Raw genomic sequence first — 13,570 nt, 5'->3', positions numbered from 1 at the left:
TCCCCAATAAATGAGTGCACGAACAAACAAATCAATATTTTATGTCAGATGGAAATTCGACACAGTAAGAGGTTGTAACCCCGATAATAAACGGACAAGTGACTACAGTATCCGCCTTAGCTTAGAAGTTACTGGTACGATACGTGTCTCATTTCTGAAATTGTGAGATCTAATGACAACATTTTACGCAGATTATTTTATGTACAAAGTGATCAGTTTTATGATATTTGATGATAACGGTTGATTCACATTTTTAATATTAATTTTTTTTTAAATTCACATTTTTTGGAAATCACATATCTAAAACTATATACTTACTTATAAACGGGATATCAAAGAGGGATATTTATTATATTTTTCTAAATCCTTTGGATTTTAAAAAAAAGTAAAGTCAGCTATTTTTGTTATTTAACAAAATTTTATTAGAACATGTATTTTACAAACGAAGAAGTTTGAGTTGTACCCAATTGTGTGGTGGTTTGTGATAATAAGGAGAAGACAGCACCAATAAGTATTGCATTTTATACGTTGGGCTAGTCTGGGGAGAAATATTTAACTACCTTATACGTTGTAGTGGTGGGTAAAAATACGTCATGATGTGTCATGTACACAATAGTTTTCGAATCAAGTCAAGTTAAAAACAGGCGACGACATAGTCATGTAGTCAGTAAACTTGCTAATACCACAGTCATCAGATGACGACGTAATCTTGTAGTCAGTAAACTTGCTAATCTGACAGCCATAAGTTGACGACGTAATCTTGTAGTCAGTAAACTTGCTAATCCGACAGTCATCAGATGACGACATAGTCTTGTAGTTAGTAAACTTGCTAATCCGACAGTCATTAGCTAAGTACCCAGGCTTGGGAACACACTTCACACCCCGACCGACATGCCCTTCATGTGCGTGATACACTGGTGAGAAAGCTAGTATATACTTGTCAAAAAATCACCGACTTAGAGGTACGCCGCAGGGAAACAGCAATCATGCTTTACAAGGCTGCACTTTGTATCGACAGACACAGTCAGGACTAACAACTCTTCTGAGAGATAAATTGTCAGGGGCACTCGTTGAGTTGAGACGACTGCATCATTTCGTTAGCGAAGCTGGACTTGTGTGATCTTCATGTAGTCACATATAAGGAACGAAGAAGGAAAAGTAATGATTACAGCTTTACGCTAGTTGAAAACTTCTTCTAAAAATGACACGTTTATTACAAGAATTAATGTATCGCAGCATAGTTTATCTCTAATGAGCTGTGTGAGTTAAAAGGGAACATGATCCGCTTTCTGACGTCTGACATAAGGTCGTTCAACCCATTTTGTTTTTAAAAAATGTAAAGCAATAACACATAATTATGTGTGTGGTGATGTAATGTGTATGAAAGGTGAATACGTGGAACGGGTCACTGCGGGTGTGTATGTAGCATGTGTGAGACGCGAGGCCGGGTGTGTTGACATGTATGTTGTTGTACGGAGTGAACGAGGGTACAAGGGAAGCGACTGGTCGGGTGACAGTGGCTGTGTTGTGAGCGGGAGAAAGGTGGTGTGTAGGGATGAATGCGGACGGCAGTTGAAGGTTGGGCACGAAAGAAGGCAGGTTGATTTGGTGACTGAAGGATAGAGAAATAAAGGACTGTGATATCTAACTGCAATTGTGTTGTGCATTTCTTGGATATTCATCAACCCTCACAATGTGTATTTAAATGTAGGAATGTAGGACTACTATTGCAAATCGATATTATTACTCCTATGTTTATTGGGCAGAAATCATGTCGAATGTCGTGTGAGCAAAATAAAATCTAGTCAGCATGCTATCTTCTGCCCAGTGTTACACTGACCACAGGTCACGTGATCTCACACTTCCTCAACCCCCTTGGTTTCCACGTGTTCACGGGCTATTGATTTAAAAACAATTAATTTATTTTACAAACGTGACAAATTATTTTTCTGTAAAAATGACATTTAAATAACTAGAATGATTTGCTAACTAGCATATCAGATGTGATAGTATCAGACTGAGTTTAAAATTGTAATAAACGCATATCAATAATTATCGCAACCGGATAATTGTTTCGTTGAAAGTCATTAGTGTTTTGTAATTTTAACATCTCCGCATCTTGATGTTCAACGGAACAACAACAAACTACATCCGTTTCTGTCACTACTTGACCAGTCATCTGAGATTAATTAGTTCTGCTACACTCTCGCACATGATTGGTTACTTGAACCGTTTTAATTTCACGCTAATGAACCCAGTTATTGATGGCATTCTGTATCCTGCTAGCTCAGTTTTAAGCCACAGCCCTAGCGTGTAGGTCAATTGAATGTTATGCAAATCAACATTTATATCGTGTTGTGTTTGAATTGAAACTTACTTTAAAAATACCATTTCGACTTGTGATTTGATAAGAACCTTCATTTAATAGAAGATTCAAAGGTATTCAATGCTGGATCATTTGCCAACAACGTGATAGATAGAATAAACGAGTGATCACTAAACATTAACAATGGATACTGTTCGCCCATTTAAACAAGAAACAAAGACCACATTTGCAAAGCTTTCAAAGATGATAAAGACAATTAAGGTAATTTTTGTAACAAAAAAAAACTATTACTTGCACGTTAAAAGATATTTATTTAACGAATATATTTCATTAAAACTTTAGTTACATTTTTGTCTTTAAAGATAGTTTTGAATGATTAGTAATCCGTTTGAAAAATAAACGTATTGTTTAATCTATGGTGATCTTTATGTTATCGAATCTCTATAGAATCACGAGTGTTGATTTGTTTTACAAATGTGTATTATTCATTAAGTATTATTGTAAAATACGTGGTAATAATAAACCACTTAACTTCAGGTATTTTGTAGAACACCTGATATTCGATGATATAAATCTGCCTATTCTTTTGATATTGATCTACTTTTAAATTATTTTGAAACATTGCAATAGACACATCTATATAGTTGCTTTTTAGCCATGTTAATTGTTTACTAACTTAATTACTACTAGAGTCTACACTGTAATTAATTATTTGATTCGAACCTTACGTCCAGTTGAGGAAATGAAGTAGAAGACACCTGTTTCTCTGAATTAGGCATATGAAAGGATAGTGTGTTATACACTATGCCCAGCCGCCTATGAATTCTTTAACGTCAGTTAGGTACCCATACGAGCTGTGTGGACTCAGTTTTTTCTTACTTGAACTCGGATTCAAACTCGATTTACACATTATAGACTGAAGAATATTTGTTTAAAAAATGGAAATTATGTCACCCGTCAGATTAGCTACAAAAAAATATATTTTGAAATACTTTTAATTTATTAATGTATTTATGATTTAAATATACTTATAAAATAAAATACGTAGCTTAACATTAAACGAAACGATCAACATAAATAATAGGATTGAGTACTAGATTTACCTATTTGCTTTGATAACGAGAATGAAATGTCCTCAACTAGGCTAGACTCTTGAGACATTTTTATTTAACTATCTTCAAGGTTGCGCCTTACAATAAACCGAACAAAGAAAACGATGCTGGGTCAGATGCCTCTAGTAACGAGGGAAATACATCGTTCAGCAAAAACTTACGGGAAGTGTTCGTAAAGTATGCAGAGATCGCCTCTATGAACGGCGTTAATGTGATCAATACGGCCAAAAACTCTAAAGTCAAAGTCATTTGGTTGTTGCTGCTGTTAACGACCATGGGGTTCATGGCCTTCCATCTTAACATGTAAGTCAAATCGCGTATTGAAAAACTGCACGCTTCATTGGCGAGTGTGCTATTTGATGTCATTTAAGAGGTAGACCTTTACATGCAGCGTTTCTTTTTTAAAAGTCGGCTGATTTACGTACAGTTACCATTGTTTCATAGGTTAATGAACAGGTTCTTTGTACGTCCCACTCACACTTCAGTGGAATTGGACTTTAGTGAGCTGCCGTTTCCTGCTGTTACTGTCTGTAATGTTAATGTTATGAGGTGGTCACAGGCAAGTACCTGTCATTATTTATGTCTTGATTATATATACATATGCATGTGTATATATATATATATATATATGCATAACTCATTAACGTTCCATACGCTACCTACATAACATAGTATAATATGTTGAAAAGACAGCACGCGTTTCTTCTCCATGATAGGATAACTAAATGGCAGTCTACAAAAACGTGATTGTAATTTATAATTTTGTTTCTCTTTTGACTGTTTATCGAGAATCCACCAGCATAACATTACGCAATAAAACATTAAAATTAGCACTAGAATATTCGGGTTAGAGTTTCTAGCTTTTGATATTGCACGAAGCCAAGTCTATTTGTTTAACGTGTATCCTAATATATAAAGCCCATGTGTGCACTTCTCTGTCTCTCTCTGTCTCTCTCTCTCTCTCTCTCTCTCTCTCTCTCTCTCTCTCTGTCCGCTAAATATTTTCGCTGGATATCACATCAGAATCTTCAGCGATATATGGAGAACTTGATGCGGACTTTTGTTGAAAATAATATGGTAGATGTTTTAAATGTATAACCAACATTTTATTTAAAGAAGAAAAATAGAAAATAAAGGCATATTCGAATGTGGAAAAACAGTTTTAATTTTGCAACAGGAAAAGTGTTTATAGTTCTGAAAAAAAACCCATGAAACAATGAAGTCACTAATGTTTATACATTAACTAATGACGTCATCTGCCGAGTTTAGAAAAAAAAATTAAATACAATTTTTCCGGCCTAAAGTTTTTAAAATAAATCTTTCATTCTCCATATAGTATTAGGTGCCTAAATAGCTGAGATGATAGTGTACATAATACCACGCAGATGGTGCGGGATCGAGATACACCAAGTCAAACTATTATTTTTTATAAGTGAATCTTTCTATTTTAGAACATAAAGAAAGGAACTACTTCATTCAAATTTGATTTAGATCTAGATCTATAGATCTACTCATCAAGACGACGCTAAAAATCTATACAATTTTATCGGTTAAACTAATACAAATTACTTAAAAACAACATAATGTATGCATTTAATAAGGTGTTGTGTTGACTAATTATGTATATAATTTGGTATTATTTTTTCTAATAGGTATTAGTAGCCAATGTTATTTTTAATGTGTCGGACTTTTAGCTATTTAATTATTTCTTTGCTTTGTCAATAATATCGTTACACCTGTAGTTAAGCACATTGTGGTTTGACCAATACATATTTTATAAAATATTCTTCTAAAAAATGTATACCATTAAAAATATATAGACCGATAATTCTCGTGTAACGGGTACCAACGGCTAGTATAAACAAAGCAGTAAGGCATTTCACTTAATTATAAAAAAGTGTGTACAAAATCTGATTACACATTGTGTAGCGTAATATCTTGAAAGATCATGCGATCGCTCACTTTTAGGCATGACTTCTATACTGTCAAGTTAAACTTATTCCTTAAAAACATATTTTGAATTTACTCTCCATTTTTTTTCCATGTTATTCACATATTTGATGTGATAATCCAGGGAGCGTATGTTAGTCAGGAGATGCAGAATATCCTAGAAAACATGTGGCTGGAAGATCCCACAAATAACAATGTTGACACCAGCACGGAAGACCTCTCTACCACTGAAGATCCTTCGGATAACGATAACACAACCGACAGGCAAAATATTTATTCACAATTACATAAGTATCTTACTATCAAGATAATTGTTACTATCATTAATTTCTAAATACGTAGAACTTGTATACACGTGATATGCTTTTTTTAAAGTTTAGTTGCTGTAGCACTGTCGGTGCAATACTGTACAATACTCATCTGATTGGTATGATCTGAAGCGGCGCATACAAACGGCAACACTTAACCTTTGCATATCAGAGAAACATTTCAGATTTAATTGATTGTTATTTAGATTTATAATTTGACGTTTTATTATATGTATTTTAAGTGTGCAGCGATAACTTGTTTGTAAAATATGTGTAATACTGCATAGACTTTGTGTTACAGGTCTACGCCATCTTACGCAGCTGACACGGTAATAAATCATTGATAATAATATTCATTACTAGGAATTTAATCTAATAAAATACATTAAATGGCATTAACAGCACGATTAACTATCAAAACAAGTTTTGAATTACTGCGTGTATATGTTAATTCGTTTTTATAGTCATACATTTGTTGTAAGTTTATTTAAAGATCACGACCGTTTTTATCTATTTTAAAATAATTTTTCAGAATTAGTTTCAGAAGTTGATTAAAATATAAAAAATATAAATTGGTATATAAATTATCTTATAAATACAATATCGATTACATTGAAATCCTCATAAACATATTTAAAAAATCGTGTTGTTTTGTTCAATAAAGAATGAGATTCCTAAGACATGGGAACAAACAGCTAAAAAGTCAAATTTCTCGGCAAATCTGGAGAAGTTCTTCTCAGAGTTCAGCAAACTTAACCAGTAAGTTTTAGTAAATTTAGGTGCATTATGTAACTTAAACCACAAAATGTACTAATCTTTCATCGTGTTAGATCTATGTTTTATTTCCAGCTAGGTCTTTTAAGTGTCCAGGTAAAATAAGGAATGACCTATAGAGATATTTGTTTTGTAATATATCTATTTAATGAATTAACTGTTGAATTCAAGTGTTGGTATTGTATAAAATAAACCATACTATTCTTTTTGAAAGAGATCGACTTTGATTTTCGTATTAACGGCTTGCAAATTGAGATTATGTCCGTTATGAGTTATGTGCTTAGTGCTCTAAATTATAAATGTCCACATACTTTTGTAAACTTCGATAATCTGCTTTTGTTACTGCAGTACATGCTGTTGCCGCATGCTATGAGAATATTTGTCAGATGCGGTATATTTTCCTACGTATTTTTTTCTAATTAATGACCCGCTTGTCCGTCTAAAGATCCACGAGAGCTATGATCGGCCACGAGATAAACAGTATGTTGTATAGATGCACATTTGCAGAGAGGATCTGTGAGGCAAAGTAGGTGGTTAGAACTTTTACTATTGACATCACTAACTCACTAGATATTTTGGAGTTTCATTATCTTCATCACCAAAATATTTAGCGACAACAATCAAATTATTATATGCAATTAACATAACATCTGCAATAGCCCTAATTAGAACAGAAGTAACACATTAGACATCACCTCCTGTAACGTCTACCTCTTGTTCGCTTTCACAGAGATTTTATACAAAGATACTCGGCAACTTATGGGAACTGCTACACATTACAGAACGACATGTTAACCGTCAAAAGTAGTGGTCCAAGTGGAGGTATGTTGGCAAACAGTCAAGCAATTCAGAGAGACAGGATTTAACAAAAAGATGTATATAAACGAGTGGCAAGTTATCAACAAAAAAAAATATTGACATAACATATTAAGTTAAAAACGTTGATGGGAAGTTGGTTTCCTTTTTTTTATTACACCACCTTCAAGTTTGTTATTTAAATAGTGAACCTCTTTATCTGAATTGTAAAAAGGAAATTAACTGCTTTACCCCCCCCGCCCCCCTAATAAGTTTAACCCGTTTCGTCCTGTTAGTACACATATGCTTGATGTCAGTGTACGGGATTAGAGTTTCTTTTAATATATTAATCATGTTAATTGATATTTATTTTCTTTTTTTTTTTGTGTAGGGCTGGAGCTAACTTTATTCCTAGAGACGGATGAATACCTACCAGGTATCACCAGTGGTGAGGGGGCTCAGGTGGTGATACACGAGCAGGGGACATTTCCTTTCCCTGACGAAGAAGGGATTGCTATAGCATCAGGGGCTCAAACTCTGATAGGATTAAAACAGGTGTGTCACTTTAGTTAATTATTTTAAAATCGCTTAACATTTTTGTTGTAAAAGTAAAAATGTTAAACATGTTTAGATGTAGAAATATAACGTTTTTTAAACATTATCTAATTACTAAAATAAATTGTTCGGTTTTTTAAAAATGACAGTAGAAAAATAACTTGTATTTAATGTAACGGGATCTTTTGTAAGGGTTACTACGATACACTATTAAATGCATTTTCGTAAATTTACTTATGGATTATACATTTCATAAAACTAGAGCATTGTATACATTAAAATACAACTAGTTACGCATATATCTAAAATAATTAAAAAAGAAACAAGAAATCATCAATCTTTCTTCAACAGTTATCAATTCAACGTCTTGGTTTACCATATGGCAAATGCAATGATGATACTGAATTTTATGGCAAATACGGGTTCAAATTTAGAAGAAACGTACGTTATAAGAATATTTATACATTGCATGTCAAATATTTAATACAGATGGTAGCAATTTTGAATAATATCACACGTTGACCATTATAATATTTGCTACTCATGAACGTTTAGTAAAATGTGCTATGAATTTCAGACCATTTAATGGCAGTTATCTCATTTTTTACTGTTCCATAGACCAATAACTGCATGTTTGACCTAGTGACGTCTAAAAATATAATTTCCTTTGACTCGTCCTAGCTGTGCCAGAAGATCTGCCAGGTAGACAAGATCAGGGCTACCTGTAACTGTTACGACATAAGTAACCTGGAGATGAATGACGTCATAAAGTATCCGGACACTCTCGGTCCCTGCACTACTCAAACAGGTAGATTATACGTATGTTCAGAGTTTCTTCCAGGCATCTCTTCGGAAGAAAGTGTACCGACCCCCCCCCCCCCCCCGAACGTTTAAAATGTTGACAAATGCTTTCATTGCAGTGGTTTGAAAATGGATAATTTCTCTAATATAAATAGACGATATGAACACAGATTTTCCTATTATCGAAAAATTATACGTGTTATTCTGTATTATGTTAAAACGTACACGTTCATTAAGAGCAGTAGCTTTGTTGATCAAGTAAAACTGTATGGTTGTTCCCGATTTGACTTTTCAGAATTTAGTCGTCAAGTTTTTATGAAAATTGTAAAATTGTATATTTTTCTTTCACTTTAGAGCAGCAGTGTGTTAGAGAAATATATTCGGTTGTTTCTAATAATGACACAAGTTGTGACTGCTCAAGTCCTTGCAGGTAAAATTGTGCTTGTAATTTTATACGCTTGATGCATTTGATTCATAAAACAATTTACCTTACACGTGCTGCTCTGTCTCTCCGTCCTTCATAGATCGAAAACCGATTTATTTATTTTTAATTAGATTAATGCTTTGGTCACTGTAATGGTTCAGCCTCACTTCAGGTTAAAGTTCATATTTCAGTTAACTTCTTGTTTATAAATACCGATCTGGTTTTAGTTCCGGTCTGGTTTAAAGTTCCGACTTCAGTTAAAGTTTATCATAACAAACTTCTTTGAATTTCCATTCTTCTGAAATCGGATCAACGTACGATGGGCAATCTATCTCTTATATAACGTTGTGTATTTGGTTAGCACTTTAATGGCGACTTACACTTTCTTTGTAATTATATGAATAGGTAATTATTGTATTTCGTTTAGGTGCATTTATAGAAGGTTGTTATCATAACGTTCGTTTATATATTTTAAAATTATTGTTACATATATGTATATATATATATATATATATATATATATATATATATATATATATATATATATATATATATATATATATATATATATATATATATATATGGTGACAGGACAAATGATCTCAGACAGAATATCTCAGACAAAAATCCGCTAAAACGGATTCTGTGGCTCTGTATGTATGTATACGGCGGACTTTTGGATCCTTGACAGTAGTATATATATATATATATATATATATATATATATATATATATATATATATATATATATATATATATATATATATATATTGTTACGACCCCCTTCTCTAACCCTTTCGAATTAGTCAGGGAATCGTAAACAAGAAGAAGAAAATAAAAATAAATAAATGCCAATTTAAGTGATTCCTATTTAATGCCACAAGTTACAATACTTAACGTTAAACCCGCCACCACATGGAACACAATAGGAAAAATACACAACTATCTACAACAACTAAAGTCCTTAATTCGACTGCCCTACTTGTCCCTAACTGTCAAGGCTAGCCTAGGTCTAATACATGTCGTGGCTTTCCACTAGCTCACAGAGACGACCCATGTCTGTCTCCTCTAAACCTAACGATCCGAGACGAGTCCGTCCGTCTCCGAGTGTGTGTCCGAATGTGTGTCCGAGTGTCTGCCCCCCCCCTCGAGTGTCCGGTCTACCCTCCTAAAGTACTCGTCCCCCGTTCTTCACCGTGGGAACAATTTTAATTAGCCTTTCCCTAGGTCAGCTCCGTCCATGACGGTCCACTCGGCCCCGTTCGATCTGGATGGCTTTCCCAGCCGTAAATCACGGGCCTTTTGGCCACGTTAATAGCCGAGTCCCGAAGACTCCAATTCTGCCACGCCCACAGCGTGGAAACTAATCCGTGGTGTGGCCGTCAACTGCGTCAAAACCCCCAGACTCTCACGGCCTATACTTGCCAGTGCATGAACATGCCTCCGCTTTTCATTTTAATTACTTGGCCGGCTATTCAAGCGCTGGCCACCTGCCTCCTCGATGGGGCCAAACACAGGTAAAGATCCGTTGGGATATATATATATATATATATATATATATATATATATATATATATATATATATATATATATATATATATATATATGAATGTTTGATGTTTGATAATGAATAAATGGACTGTTTAATTGTTTAGATATTTATTTATGTTTCGCCATGTAATAAATGCATTTCTATTTTAAAGTGAAAAGGCTTATGAAAAAAGCGTGTCCTCGAGATATTGGCCAAATTATAAAACAGCAGTGAGTTTTGTTTGAGTTAAACATTTTAATTTTTTTGTATTACAAAAAAAAAACCAAAAGAAAATGTGATTTCTTTATTACAAATATATACATAATGTGTGCCAATACTAAGGTTAAACGTATGATTTATAGTCTTTAATCGCTGTAGTTATAAAACCTAGTCTTTTCTCTATGATGTAATGTGTTTTATTATTGCAGAAATTTTTGATAGACACCATGTGTAAAACAAAAAACCTGACTGAATGTCCTATACTGCTAAACAGAAGTTTTGTATATACGTAAGTAATGCATTTGAAATAATTTAAACTTGAAAGCGGTTGGTGATTTATTGCAATTCTGCTTCTATATATTTCACTGGTTCTGGCCCGGTTAGCTGAAATGAGTATCTGGATTGATTTATGTAAAATAATTCTGATATTTACAAAAATACATGTACTATATTGGTCGTAAGTATTAAATGTATACTTTTTTACATCTTAGAGTTTGTTTTTACCTAAAGTGAAAATTCACCATTATATATTATGTATTACTACAGATGGACATTGTCAACATTTTCTCTGAATACACATAGCCCTACATAATATGTGTATACTACATATTGAGTACTAATTGAGTACAATTTAAAGATGACTTATATTCAGGTTTTTTTTTTAAACCTTACACTTCACTGCAACAACGTGCTGTTTCTCTTTTGTCATTGGTCAAAACCACTATTAAAACTGTGGTATACCGATTCAGATGAAAATACATTTTAGCACTATCCATTTGTAGCAGTGTTTCAGTAGGCTACTTTTTTGTCTATTTTCATATCAATAGACTTTAGTACTCAATATGTAGTAGACACATATTATGTAGGGTTATGTGTATTCAGAGAAAATGTTGACAATGTCCATCTGTAGCAATACATAATCAGTGGCGTAGCGAGGTCGGGTGTCACCCGGTGCGGCACTTAATGGTGTCACCCCCCCCCCAGAGGCATAGAGACCCTTCCCAGGGACAAACTTTCAAATTTTCGATTTGCACCCCCCCCCTCAAACTTTCGATTTGCACCCCCCCCCCCCTCGAGTTTTTCTCTATATATTTTGCTATTTTTTGCCTTGGTGTCACCCCCCTAAATGGTGTCACCCGGTGCGGTCCGCACCCCCCGCCCCCCCCCCCCTCGCTACGCCCCTGTACATAATATATAATTTAATTTTGTTTACATTTATATAACGCAGCATTTCGCTCCATTACTAAAATTGTGTATATAGAAAAATTGTTTTTTTTTTAAATGTTCTCTTTTTTTCTAAATCCGTATGCATTTAACGTAACACGTGGTAATTGAATTGTGCGTCTGACCTCAAATGTTTATAAGCTTGTAGTGCAAGTTGTGATTGTCTAGCGCTTTATTATTAAGTTTAACAATGCAAAAAACATTAGCATGATAATTATAATTTACAAGTATAAAAAGAAGCAATACTTTACAGGTATGACTTTCTGAAGCTTAACATTTATTTTGAGGATTTGAATTATGAGAAAATAACTGAACAACCTGACTACGAGGTATTGGTTTCCTATTCATTTATTGTCTTTGTTTTATTCGAACAAAATGATCAAATTAAATAGATTTGACCACAGATACTCTATTCGCCCTTAAAGGTGCCATATGTTATTTATTATGGCACATATGATAAGAAGAAGAACATGCTTTTAATTTAAATTATGTCAAAACTGTCGTTTTTTTTTTAAAAAAAACACGTTAATCATTGTTTTATTGTTGACTTGAAATTCCAGGTAATACAGGTGTTGTCTGATGTTGGTGGATCCATCGGACTGTGGATCGGGTTGTCTCTCTTGAGCCTGTTTGAGCTCCTACACCTCATCATCGATGTTATTGTACTGGTGGTCAGACACATATCCAGAAAAGATTAGCACACATGTAGATTAAAAGTTGTAGGTCTTCATAAGCCTTACCTGTTTCATCCGTCCCATACTTTGAGTTTGCAGCCTAAACTTCGTCATAATACTTGTCAGACCAGGTCAATGTTCATATTATAACCCAATAATAGTAATCCTAATTTTTATAAGACTTGTTTTAACCCATTTCGATCTAGTAAACATAATATTGTTAATGTTCATATCTAAATAATCATTTTAAAAACGTCATTTTTTTAAATTACTCTGATAAGTATACATTTTAAAAAAGAGCGCTCATGTAATTTTAAAATAGTACAATAAAAGGCATGCACTATTTCCCGTAACATGTAAAGCTCCCCATTCGGTCAAATTTGCAACCGGTAAAAGATTGAGTTCCAGTTTTTTTTAAAAAGTTCCGGTGCCACCTAAAGTTCAGTTGTTAGTTAGGCCTACATTTCGTGGTTTGGTTTTTTTTTTACTCTATGTTAAAACTTCTCTTCGGCTAAATTATTAGTCACAGTTACAGTAACTGTTAAACTATTATTTAGATTTTAAATTCAACAAACATTTTATATCATTTTTTATGCTATAGTGTACTTGTGTGATTTTTAACGGTCGTTGTATTTTTTTCCTAAACGGGACAATTAACTAGTATTTTAAAATACTTCGATATGATATCTTTGTGTGGTTTTTTAAACATTAGATGTGAAGTTTTACCATAGTACGTTGTCTTAAGTGACCAGATACAAATCGAGATATAGAGCCCTAAATTATAAATGATACTTTCGTTTTTCGAGTAAGGAAATATGTATATATGCTACACGGAAATATGTGCATTAAAGAGATGAAGAAAATCTTAACTGCAATG

At 33.6% G+C, this 13,570-nt stretch overlaps 1 protein-coding gene across 1 annotated transcript; it reads left to right on the top strand.

Moving 5' to 3' along the window:
* The first annotated feature begins 2,509 nt into the window (after window positions 1-2,509).
* Window positions 2,510-12,717, top strand: LOC131951615 (amiloride-sensitive sodium channel subunit gamma-like). The gene is made up of 11 exons (XM_059313947.1): window positions 2,510-2,587; window positions 3,509-3,741; window positions 3,883-3,997; window positions 5,513-5,652; window positions 5,998-6,025; window positions 6,361-6,455; window positions 6,916-6,996; window positions 7,201-7,292; window positions 7,657-7,820; window positions 8,976-9,065; window positions 12,580-12,717. The coding sequence occupies exons 1-11, from the start codon at window positions 2,510-2,512 to the stop codon at window positions 12,715-12,717; spliced, it is 1,254 nt and encodes a 417-aa protein (XP_059169930.1).
* The last annotated feature ends 853 nt before the right edge of the window (window positions 12,718-13,570 follow it).

Source organism: Physella acuta, unplaced genomic scaffold (assembly GCF_028476545.2).
Source record: "Physella acuta isolate Inbredline_101_S28 unplaced genomic scaffold, ASM2847654v3 ptg000816l, whole genome shotgun sequence".
NCBI classification, from domain to species: domain Eukaryota; kingdom Metazoa; phylum Mollusca; class Gastropoda; family Physidae; genus Physella; species Physella acuta.
This window is presented reverse-complemented; position numbering and strand designations above follow the sequence as displayed.